Raw genomic sequence first — 13,347 nt, forward strand, 5'->3', positions numbered from 1 at the left:
TGTATTTTTGTAAGGGTTTTAATGTAGTTTAGGAATCCAGTATAGGTACAGTAATTCATATTCTTTCGACCCATTGACTGGGATATTAAATGAGTTTAAAACTGAAGCATGGTTTTGAAGAATTTCATCTTTTGAAGGGGCAGTAGGAGTATAAGTGTGATTGCCAAAAGTGGTATCAATGCCAAGTTCGTTTAAAATACAATTGTAATAATTAATGAGCCTTATACAAAGACAATGCTGTTACAAGTTTTGTTAGCTGGAACCAAAACATATTCCTCATGTAAGCTATCTGATTCTTTGATCACTTCTGGTTTACTAAACACAGAAGGATATATGGTATGTACTTTTGTTTTAATATGTCTATGGATTTTGATATTTTTATACTTTTAATCCATTCTGACAATGTATTAAGCTCTTTTTCATATTTAGCCTATCGTCTGGCGTAATCTTCGACAGAATTCATAATTGAGATGAAGTTCTTTCGCCAATTGAAAGACCAAGGCTCTCTGTATCTAGGACCTTTTAGAATAAGTGATTTGAGGTCCTCATTTTCAACTATATCAACATCACCAGTAATGACATGTCCAGCTGGACTATATCAACATCATCAGTAATGACATGTCCAGCTGGACTATATCAACATCATCAGTAATGACATGTCCAGCTGGACTATATCAACATCACCAGTAATGACATGTCCAGCTGGACTATATCAACATCATCAGTAATGACATGTCCAGCTGGACTATATATCAACACCAGTAATGACATGTCCAGCTGGACTATAGTTGAAAGAAGATGAAGAACAACAACACGTTGGTGGATTAAGTATAAGATGGTCTATATCTAGTCACTGCAAAGTTTGTTATTAATTAAAAAGTTTGGATGCAATAGTAGAAGTATATTTGTAGGAAATACTGGGTGTAGACTTGAACTTGAAAGAAGTTGGAATACACGACTGAACTCTTTCATGACAAACTTTAAGAATGTTGCTTATGTTGACGGCATCTATTCCTTTGTTTGTAAATTTAAGCTTATGGAACTGGCAGCATGATTTGGAAGGAATATCATCCATGACTCGTGGTGGTATAATGAATTCATGCATGCTTACAGTAAAACATGGTTACAGCAAACACACTTATAATGAATTCATGCTTACAGTGAATCCTTGTAGTTTTAAAACCCTGGTGTTACATAATGAATTAGAATGAACTTTCCACATCTATAACCAAAGAGATGTGACACTGTTAGACTTTTTCTAGCAAGAAAATTAAATTCTAAAAATTCCATAACACAGACATGTATATGTTAACTTGGTCTGATAAAATATTGCATCTTTCATCTCCAAGTATTAGACTAATCCTGAAACGGGTTTTTAATATGGCCAGTACATTTCATAGATTTATAGAGAATGGCAGCATTAAGTTTACACCCAAAATTTCATCATATTAAGTATGTGCGACATATTTTGTATATCAAAAATGTCATTTACAAAACCATGATAGATTTCTATGACCTTGCAATGTCTGTAATTTTCAATACAACATGCAAAACTTTCCTTGAAATATTGACATTACTACTCAAAAAGTGACAAAAGTAATACAATTATTACCAGCATTCATAACAATGCTCCCTAAATTAGACAAACTCATTTCAGAGAAAGTTTAACAGAATTATGACGCAATTTAGTGATTTTCAGGGGAGGTAACTCTTCCATGCCCATAATTTTCTTTTACCTCATTTGATTTGGGCATATTTTATTGATGGTCCCCTAAATTTACTATGGGGAAAATTCATTGACAAGTAATGTTTTTACACCTCTGTCCAGCTACCCTTAAGCTATAATTACAAACTACAATTAAAGCTGAATATGAATTTAAAAAAATATATTTTTCAGTGCATTATTATAAGAAACCTAAAAGATATGAGCTTCTGATTTTTCTGCCAATCAAAGAATCATTTGAGCTGTTCCAGTTAGTATTCCCCCTTTAAGTATCATGGCTGTAAATGTGAATATTGTAGACCTAACACCATATTCTACAGCGAGTTCAATTGATATAAATATAAGCAATGTAATGTGATTTTGATATTAATTATCATTGGGGAGATAATAGTCACCAGCATTGTAGGAAAATTTATGTGCATCAGTTAAATTTCATTTCATGCTGGTAGCCATCATATCCCCCGTAACAACAATTCACAGTTTCATAACTCTAATGGGGCAGGTGAAATATAATCTACAGATAGCTTGCTTTGATCGACTCTTGCCAGTCTATGAATTAACCTGTAGTTTTTATGCAATATTATATAGTCCACATGTAAACGCATGCATGCACTCACACACACATGCACAGATGTAAGCTCCTTCATGTAGCTTTCTTTTTACATTTTTTATTCATTGATAGCAATTGCATGGTTTACAAATGTGTGTACATGAACATAGTTAAATAGTCTGTCATTAAGAACTTCAGTTCAAAACAATTATGTATTAATATTCTTAAACATCAATTAACAATCGCACAAGATGTTCTGTTAAAATATAATGCATTTTCTATTTTATAGTTCTCAGACATCATCATATGTATTCTGACACAATGCCTTGTTTTAAAAACGTTATTGCTGTGATTCAGAACTGTAGTAAAACTGTCAAAACCTCATTTCCACATAAATCTGCCCGAGACGAATTTTAAAACAGAGTAAACACACATTAAAGTGATGTCTGTTTCTTCTTTACTGCATAATGAGAAATGCATGGACTGTACATAATGAGATATGCAAGGAACACCATTTTCTGGGATAGAAACATTTTTATGTCTGTGACATCACTTCCTGGTTACAAGGCACTGGTTAACAACCTCAATCAGGTGAGAATTCTCTAAAGCAGCAGCAACCCTCTCTTTGTCTGCTAGCTGTTTGTTTACTACAAAAACAAAGAAATTCTTAAGAGTAAACATCATATTAAAAATTGAAGTACAGTAAAACACACTTATAGCGAACATGCTTATAACAAATACAAGCTTATAGTGAAATTATATTTATTCTCCTATAAGAGAAAAATTACAAAATTTGTATTGGATAAAAGTTTAGTTATAATGAACCGTTTTTTGTGGATCCTGGAGGTTTGCTATAACTGTGCTTTACTGTACACATACATGAATATATTGGGATGCCTCTAATTCAATACATAATTTATACTCCTGAAATTTCTTTCTGTTTCTATGATTGGATGGAATGTTTTCATTCAGATGAATGGTGTTTTGAAATTTAAGCCAGACACCATTGCAACACCACACAAAAATTCCTCCACATAAAATAAATCCTCTACATAAAATACCTGCAACTTCAGAAGCATGGGTTCCAGGAGTTATGGACACATCGACCTATAAAACAGGAAAAAGTCCACTTACATAAGACGTTGGACTCATTCTCAAAAGTTCTAAACATACAGCCTTATATCCAAAAAGTTCATAATATGTATTAAAACTACAAGGAATGAAAATCCCTTCACTGTAAGTTTAAATTCATTATATTAACCAAGTTCCATGTAACCATGTTTTACTGTATGATGCTTTTACTTTTTGAAAATATTAACTTTGTAAATAAGTCTGTAATTGAAAACTTAAACATCTCCATAGAATACTTATCATATGTCATGTTCAGACTGGAAGAGGAATAAATCAGGTTCAAGTCTGACCAATATTTTCTCCACAATTCTAAACTTTCATACTTCTTCACAATTAAGATATGAATATCATTTTTGAAAACAAGATGTGTTTGTGAAACACAAATGCCCCCGATAATGGCAAATTCTGAAGATGGCCAAGGTCACAAGGACAAATATCTTGGTACCAGTAGAAAAATCTTGTTACAAGAATTAAATGCTCAAGTACTATATGAAAGCTCTAACATTTACCATTTAAAAGTTATGACCAATATCATCTTTTTTAAAGTTAGTCAAATATCAAGGTTAAAAGGTTTAGTACCAACGGAAAGGTCTTGTAACAAGGAATACTCATGTGAAATACCAAAGCTCTATCACTTACTGTTCAAAAATTATTAGAAAGGTTAAAGTTTTCAAAAAGTAGGTCAAACTCCAAGGTCACAGGGTCAAAAATGTTGATACCCACATAAAGGTCTTGTCACAAGGAATACTCATGTGAAATATCAAAGCTCTAGCACTTACAGTTCAAAAGTTATTAGCAAGGTTAAAGTTTCAGACAGAATTACAGAATGACAGACAGGACAAAAACATGCCCCCTGATCTTCGATCTCGGGGGCATAATAAATGAGGGTATGAACTGCAGCACTTCATGTTGGCATACATGTACTTCATAAGCATGTTAGCGCTTCATAAAAAGTATGCCAGCCTGAACTGAGCACTGCAGTTCATATCTTCAAGTATTTTCAAAGCTGAACTTTATTTTTCATATTTACATTCTACTTTCACTTCAGTCAGAATGCCTAGCCATTAAAATAGATGAACTTATATTTATCAAGATTCATATGAGCATTACTAAATCGCATTCATGAAGAAAGGGCTGTCATGACAATTGGTAATAAAAGATATCAAAGGCAAAATCATTGAAAATGTAAACATTTACAAATATTTATACTTCCAACTCAAATTGATCCAGTTTTCTTTGAATTGAATAACATGTAAACTTTGATGCTTTCTCGCTATGATTTATTTTGTTATACCTTGAAGCGAGGTGGCAGGGATCGTAGAAGTTTGACCCTTATAGAAAGCCCTATTAATGTCGCCATACTGCAGTGAGGGATTGTGGGAGTGAAGGTTACGCTGACGTAGCTGTTCTCATCATCTACCTAAAAAAAAAATCTTTTGTTTTACGGAACTATTCAAAAGTCGTTCCGCTACAGAAGAGCAATTTATGAAACTTGGAAAGATGCATATACTCGTTACTCATCTTAATGTGATTAAGTTTACACGTCGTAGATCAATTTTAATATCTTACTTTTACTAAAGCACTTTCCAGTACATTAAGCTCCTCTAAGGTTAAAGGGTGTTCCGGATCATTGATGCATCTTAGCATATCTAGAATAAAATGATTCATACACAAACGTGGTACATGTATTAGAAACAGAGAGAAAAATCATGTAGCATGTTATGATAAAATTGACTGATCTTTCATTTGTCAATAATTCATCACATCTGTAAATGCTTGAAAACAGGACTCTCTTACCCATCCTCAAATATATACATACATACTGATTTTGACTTTTTTGTAACATGAAAAATCAAATCTAACAAAAACAACAACACAAATTAGGGGAAAAAAGGCAACTTCAATTTTGAAAAATCAGTAGCTTTTGAGAGGGGAAGGGATCTGTATTCCGACCAAAATTGGGTATAGAAAAATCAATGCTACCAATAAAAATGGTTTACTGGAAAAAAATTCAAATCATTTCTGGGGAAGAGGTCGACATGAAAAGTGAAGACAAAAAAAATCAATCTCATAAATCCTTTAAAGTATACAAAATTAAGAGTAGGGAAAACATATATCCCTAGACACAATAGAGGTGGGATCAGGTTCCTAGGAGAAGTAAGCATCCCTTGTTGACCGATCACACCCACCGTGAACCCTAGATCTTCATTACATAAATGGAGTAATCCATAGTCAAAACAAGAGGTACTGTGAGCAATGCTCACTAAGAATACCCCCCGATTACCCCAATCTCCCAAAGGGTGTTGGTAATAGGTATAAACTACCTCTTTTCTGAGTGTAAAAAACAAATGGCATGACAAACCGAACCATATTGCTACTTCGATGTCCAGTGCGCGTGACCTTTGACCTTTTGACCCCAAAATCAATAGGGAACATCTTCATCCCATGGGTAGACCATATGTAAGATATGGTGACTGTAGGTGGAAAGGATAACGCTTTAGAGCCCGGAAACCATATTGCTACTTCGATATCCAGTGCGCGTGACCTTTGACCTTTTGACCCCAAAATCAATAGGGAACATCTTCATCCCATGGGTAGTCCATATGTATGATATGGTGATTGTAGGTGGAAAGGATAACGCTTTAGAGCCCGGAAACCATATTGCTACTTCGATATCCAGTGCGCTTGACCTTTGACCTTTTGACCCCAAAATCGATAGGGAACATCTTCATCCCATGGGTAGTCCATATGTATGATATGGTGACTGTAGGTGGAAAGGATAACGCTTTAGAGCCCGGAAACAATATTGTTACTTCGATATCCAGTGCGCTTGACCTTTGACCTTTTGACCCCAAAATCGATAGGGAACATCTTCATCCCATGGGTAGTCCATATATATGATATGGTGACGGTAGGTGGAAAGGATAATGCTTTAGAGTCTGGAAACCATTGCGTCTACAGACGGACGGACGGACGGACGGACAGACAGACGGACAACCTGATTCCAGTATACCCCCCCCCCCCCACAACTTGTTGCGGGGGGTATAATTAGTATGTAAAGAATGGTCTAACAATGTATGAAACATGTCAGACAGCATTCAACCAAACGACAGTCACAGGTTAATTGAGTTTGTAAATTGGATCGTTAAAGGACTTGGAATTTGTGAAATGCTGATTTAAATGAGACTGTTGAGACCCCTGTAACATGAACTTAATATGGAACTTTCGGGATGTGCCAGAACAACCGATCAAAATTGACATTTTATACTGTGGTCATGTGATAGTGTACGGCAAAGTTGACATCCATACAAAATTGAAAATGGTGTTTCACTAGCAGACAGTCCGTAAAGAGCTACATGTATGTATTCCTAAATAGAGGAAGAACGATGATGACCGAAGTCACTATTGGTGCTCAGTACCTGGGTGTAAAGAGATGGAAGTTCTCCATTTCTTATTCATATCTGCATAATCGTCTTTCATTTCTACATCCTCAAGATTTATTTCCCTCACATCTCCTACTTTGTGGATTTGCTAAACACTGACGCTGAATATGACATCACAATGTACTGTTTACATCAATTGCGTTATGTTTCCTGCGTTCAATGAATGAATAGGTGGATCAAATATCTATTAATCAAAAGTTTGGAGGATGCTGTCCTCACACGTTTATTGCTAACTTCGGGATATTTTTTGTTCCTGTTATGGATATAGATGCCAATATTTTTTGCTTCGCCCTCAAAAACGATCACGCCGTTAGACATATTATAATAAACCTGGCAATATTGACAAAGAATTTTACTAATAACTTTGAAGACAATGCAATAGTTAATAATGTCATATGGCGTGACCATTTTTGAGGACGAAGCAAAAAGTAATTGGGATTAGAATCTACAGGCATAACAGGACAAAACAAGAGGTACTGTGAGCAATGCTCACTAAGAATACCCCCGCTTACCCCAATCTCCCAAAGAGCGTTGTTAATAGGTATAAATTACCTCTTTCCTGAGTGTAAAAATATGGTATGCCTTTGTAGAAGAAAATGGAAGATATAGTCCGAACACAAATACATGGTATAAACCTATAATTTTGACATTGAGATCAAAGGTCAAGGTCATAAAGAGGTCATGAATGTACATGACACATAGTCTCATGGTGATACACCCATGTCTTATGGTATGACTATGTCAAAACCCTATAATCAATTTTGACCTTGAGGTCAAGGTTCAAGGTCATATAGAGGTCATGAAGGTACCCGAGACATCATCTCATGGTGATACACTCATGTGTCAAATATGGTATGCCTATGTCAAAGAACAAAGAAGTCATGATTTGAACAAACTTGAATCTACACTATGTCAGAAAGCTTTCAAGTAAATATCACCATTTCTGCCTCAGTGGTTCTTGAGAAGAAGATTTTTAAAGATTTTCCCTATATATTTGTATGTAAAACTTTGATCCCCTATTGTGGCCCCATCCTACCGCCGGTGCCATGATTTGAACAAACTTGAATCTGCACTATGTCAAAAAGCTTTCATGTAAATATCAGCTTTTCTGGTTAAGAGGTTCTTTTTTAAAGATTTTTCCTATATATTTGTATGTAAAACTTTGATCTCCCTTGTGGCTCCATCTTACCCCCGGGGGCCAAGATATGAACAAACTTGAACAAACTTGAATCTGCACAATGTTAGGAAGCTTTCTTGTAAATATCAGCTTTTCTGGCTCAGTGGTTCTTGAGAAGAAGATTTTTAAAGATTTCTTTCTATATATTTCTATATATTCTATATATTTGTATGTAAAACTTTGATCCCCTATTGTGGTCCCATCAAACCCCCGGGGGCCATGAGTTGAACAATTTAAAATCTGCACTATGTCAGGAAGCTTTCCTGTAAATTTCAGCTCTTCTGGTTGAGTGATTCTTCAGAAAAAGATTTTAAATGACCCTACTCTATTTTTACCTTTTCTTGACTATCTCTCCTTTGAAGGTGGCCTGGCCCTTTATTTTAACAATTTAGAATTCTCTTTACCTAAGGATACTTTGTGCCAACTTTGGTTGAAATTGGCCCAGTGGTTTTTGAGAAGTCAAAAATGTTAAAAGTTTACAGACGGACGGACGGACAGATGGACGCTGGACTACAGGTGATCAGAAGAGCTCAAATGAGCTTTCAGCTCGGGTGAGCTAAAAACCTTTAATTTTAACCTTGAGGTCAAGGTCATATAGAGGTCATGAAGGTACTCGACATATCGTCTCATGGTGATCCACCTGTGTGCCAAATATGGTATGCCTAAGTCAAAGAACAAAGAAGTTATGGTCCAGACACGAATCTGCACAGACAGACAGACGGACGGACAGTGATTCCTATATACCCCCCCCTGAACTTCGTTCGGGGGGTATAATAATATCCCGAAATTTATAGTACCTAAAGTGTGAGGACAGAGCTCTATCAAAGCATCCTAACTTTAGACATTAGGTCTGCCTATTTATTGAACGCAGGAAACATAACGCAGTTGATGTAAACAATGCATTGTGACGTCATATTCAGTGTCAGTGTTTAGCAAATTTACAAACATCGGAGACATGGTACAATTTTCAAGTTCCATAGGTATGGTTTAATTTTTTCATTAATTTTCTATACCATGTATATACGTGTTACCTATATAGAGAGCTCCATTCTCATGGCCCTTTAATCTCAGCGAGATTCGTCGAGGTTGGATATTTGGACTGATGCCTCTTCAAAATCTCAGACCAGTGTCACACAAAGTGATTCGGGAAATCTTGCCTGAACTTCGGCCGCTTGATGCGATTAAAATAAGTTAAACTGAATTTCTTGTCCGCTTAAACTTCCTATTAACTCCCTATCACAATAAAACATGCATTTCTTACCTTTATAAGGTGTAAATCCCACAGTAAATAAAGTTGGCTATTCTCAAAGTCTTTGCAAACGGCCACCATTTCATATTTACCTTCTCAACACTGAAGAGTTCCGATAGTTTACGACGCCTTTAAATACATTGATTAAATCTTACAGAGTTTTCTTTTTATTGTCAGTCTATGCGAAAGACATCGGACCGTCGGACCTGACCGATGTGCAGTGCCTAAGGTCCGATGCGTCATTTTTTACACCAGACCGGTATGTCCGATGTCTCACAGTCCGGTTTTGAGCTTTACTATTTTGACGCGGAGTCATTTAAATGTTTGTTATAAGTAAAAACTATCACACAAATCCAAATACGTAAATGAATATGATTAAAACCGCATGGACCGTCTAAAGTATTATGCGGGAAGGATCCCTGGTATAGTATTACTGGTATAATAAATAAGATTTCCTTGGTTTTGCATTTTCACGTGTTTCACTTTTATACATTAGGTTTTTCGGTCTGACAAAATTTGGTTCGGTCCGGTGTGTTCATTGATTACACAGGACCGAATGTCCTGTGTTGTCAAAAAAACTTTCGCATAGACTGTATTGTTTTTAATTTTTAGGCTTAAATGCTTTGTACATTTAGTAATTGTCAATCAGTAAGTTCTGTATTTCCAATCGTAGTACAAACTGTCATGAAATAGTATATCGGGACTCTTCAGTGTTGAGAAGGTAAATATGAAATGAAGGCCATTTGTAACAGCTTCGAAAATAAACAACTTTATTTACTGTGGGATTTACACCTTGTAAAGGTTAATAGGATGTCTAATGCGAAAAGTTGAAGCGGGCAAGAAATTCAGTTTAACTCATTTTGATCGCAACAAGCGGTCGAAGTTCAGGCAAGATTTCCCAATTCACTTTGTGTGACACTGGTCTGAGATTTGGAAGAGGTGTCAGTCCAAATATGCCAAATATCCAGCCTTGGCGAATCTCGCTGAGATTAACTGATTAATGGCCCTTCACCCTCTATAACAAAATATATTAACTCAGGCTGAAAATGGGACTGGTAATAGAGGGCGAAGCCCTCTCACGGCCAGAAGGGTCGTGAGAGCGGAGCTCTCTCTATCGGCAACACGTATATACATGTTTAAAAGGAAATGAAAAATTAAACCATGCCTATGGAACTTGTAAATTTTGGTCCCTATGGCGTCGATTCGAATATTAGCACGTGGACATGTACTTCTCCATTTTGAATCTCATCTACCCTAGTTCACATCGTTCTGCGATGTTACATAAAATCCGTAAAAGCATGTAAATAATCAGATATAATCATTCCTCAATTAACGCCATGTCTCGTAAGTTTGTAAATTTGCTAAATAATGACGCTGAATGACGTCACAATTTAATGTTTACATCAATTGCGTTATATTTCCCGCGTTCAATATATAGGCGGATCAAATGGGCAAAATCAGGATGCTTTGATACAGCTCTGTTCTCGTGCTAACTTCGGGTTGTTTTTGTCTCGTTTTGGATATAGATACTAATACGGCGTAATGCCAATACTTTTTTGCTTCGCCCTCAAACACGGTCATGCCATAAAACATATTATAATATGTTTTACGGCGTGACCGTGTTTGAGGGCGAAGCAAAAAAGTTTTGGCATTAGTATCTATATCCAAAACAGGACAAAAACAACCTGAAGTTAGCACGCGAACGGAGCTGTATCAAAACATCCCAATTTTGGACATTTGATCCGCCTATATATTGAACGCGGGAAATATAACGCAATTGATGTAAACAGTAAATTGTGACGTCATTCAGCGTCGTTATTTAGCAAATTTACAAACATAGCGTTTGAACCACAACAAAAAACATGGCGTTAATCGTGGAGTGATTATATATGATTAAGAAAATAAGATTTACACGCTTTTACGGATTTTATGTAACATCTCAGAACGACGTGAACTAGGGTAGACAAGATTCAAAATGGAGGAATACATGTCCATGCGCTAATATTCGAATCGACGCCATTGGTACCAAACTTTTCAAGTTCCATAGGTATGGTTTAATTTTTCATTATTTTCCTATATTTTCCTTTTAAACATGTATATACGTGTTACCTATAGGGAGAGCTCCGCTCTCACGGCCCTTCGGGCCGTGAAAGGGCTTCGCCCTCTATAATCAAATTTCTTTTATTTATTCTACGATTTATCATTTTCTCTATTGCCTGCACAAAATCCATAAGAACTTCATCACAATATTCAATATTGTCAGTCAGGCAAACAAGTAAGTCATTTACTGAATTTGTAAACGATATTTCACGATATTCCTAGCTTACCAAATACTTCTCTGTCGTCTATCTTATCGGTAATATCATCGTCTTCTTCCTCAGGTAAGACCTGTCTCTCCCTACTTTGTTCATAAACCACAGGGTTGGCATTGTCAAGTTTCCCAGCCATTTCTCTACACCGGAAAATGAAACATTAAACTAAACATTGAACCCATAATGACGAATAGATTTTATTCGGATTTTATTGCAGCTAAAAAAAAACAAAAAAAAAAAAACATCATTAACAAAAATAATAATGCTATAAAAATGTTAAAGAGATAAGCATATCAAAATAATAATAAGGAGGACGAATCATGATCTTATTGATGGCATGCAACAAGATGCATTTCAAGGGAATTAACTCCTTATTGATGCACTATATATGGGGTGGGTTGCTGCTGTGTGTTTTTGTTTATTATTACCTATTAGTTTTATTGATTTTAAAATTATTTATAAATGTAAAAAATTTAATATCAGTACAGATTTAATAATAAACATGTATTAATATGCAGACAACAGGACAATTAAACTGTGTAATTGTCAATGACATTAAAGATCGAATGATCAGCAGAGAGGCCTCTATCAAACTTGTGAAATTTATGGCCCCTGGGTCAGGGATACTGATGGTAGAACAGGGTACATTCTATGGTTAAACTTCATTATAAATGTTTTTGATTCTTTCATATCAAATAACCATTAATGAGGTCAATGATTGATATTATAGGGTTATTAAACTTATATAGGTGAATATTGGCACGAGTTGGCTGTCAAAATGCACAAGCTTGCGAGTGCATTTTGACAGCCAACGAGTGCCAATATTCACCTATATAAGTTCAATAACCTTTTTTTCTATTATATAGCTAAAGTATTTAGTTGTTAAATTATATCCCTTTTCACTCAAACTACTCCAAAATAGACGAGAATTCATCAATATTGGCAGTGTGCAATACCAGCATGCATTTCTTAACTGTTAAATATTTAACCCGTCATTAATGCATGAAGCAAACTGATTTTATAAATGGGGACATCATAATTTATGTACAGTAAAACATTTTGCTTAAGTAAATATCAAATACCGGCTCCGTCAGATTCGGAGGACCGTCGTTTGACATTTTGGCTTGTTTACGTCGTTACGGTAACGTCAATATTGAACGCTCATACTCGGAATGTTTCGGGCACATACAATTTACGCAATGCAAAGTTAGCGTTCAATAAATTCTCAAGATATTGAACGCTAACATTCTCTAGATTTTACGCAGATTTTATATTAAACTATTTATAAGCTATATAATAAATAGCATTATCGAATCCTCTAGCATCTCAATGCTAGCAAAGTGGACCAAAACACCCTTGGTTAGCAAAGATGGAACAGGAAGTGATTCATACCCCCTGAACTTTGTGTGGGAGTAAGTTTCTATTTAAAGTGAGAACTCTTGTACTCATAATGTCGGGTGGAAACCTGCATGTATACCTAAATGATATTATTTCAAAAACATTTTTCACAATTAGAACGAGATTAATGGATTAACATTTTTAGGTGTCCCTATAGCAATTAGTGCGAGATTATTCGATTAACATTTTTAGGGGTCCCTAATAACTACAATTACCTAATATAATATATAGTATTGCTTTTTTGTTTTCTTTTACAATGATATACTTAGTGTATTCCATCAGTGTGTATATTCTTTCAGTGCATATTTATATATCCTTCACATTGTAAAGACATTCATCTTTATTAAAAACAGACTAAGTTTCC

General features: G+C 35.4%; 1 protein-coding gene across 1 annotated transcript; it reads right to left on the bottom strand.

Annotated features, from left to right (window-relative positions):
* Nucleotides 1–2,371: 2,371 nt before the first annotated feature.
* On the bottom strand, nt 2,372–11,756 carry LOC125663841 (cytosolic iron-sulfur assembly component 2B-like). The gene is made up of 5 exons (XM_048896241.2): nt 11,601–11,756; nt 4,974–5,053; nt 4,699–4,824; nt 3,335–3,380; nt 2,372–2,920 (listed from the first exon to the last, which is right to left on the bottom strand). The coding sequence occupies exons 1-5, from the start codon at nt 11,719–11,721 to the stop codon at nt 2,823–2,825; spliced, it is 471 nt and encodes a 156-aa protein (XP_048752198.1). The 5' UTR covers nt 11,722–11,756; the 3' UTR covers nt 2,372–2,822.
* Nucleotides 11,757–13,347: the final 1,591 nt, after the last annotated feature.

This window comes from Ostrea edulis, chromosome 1 (genome assembly GCF_947568905.1).
Source record: "Ostrea edulis chromosome 1, xbOstEdul1.1, whole genome shotgun sequence".
NCBI classification, from domain to species: Eukaryota; Metazoa; Mollusca; class Bivalvia; order Ostreida; family Ostreidae; genus Ostrea; species Ostrea edulis.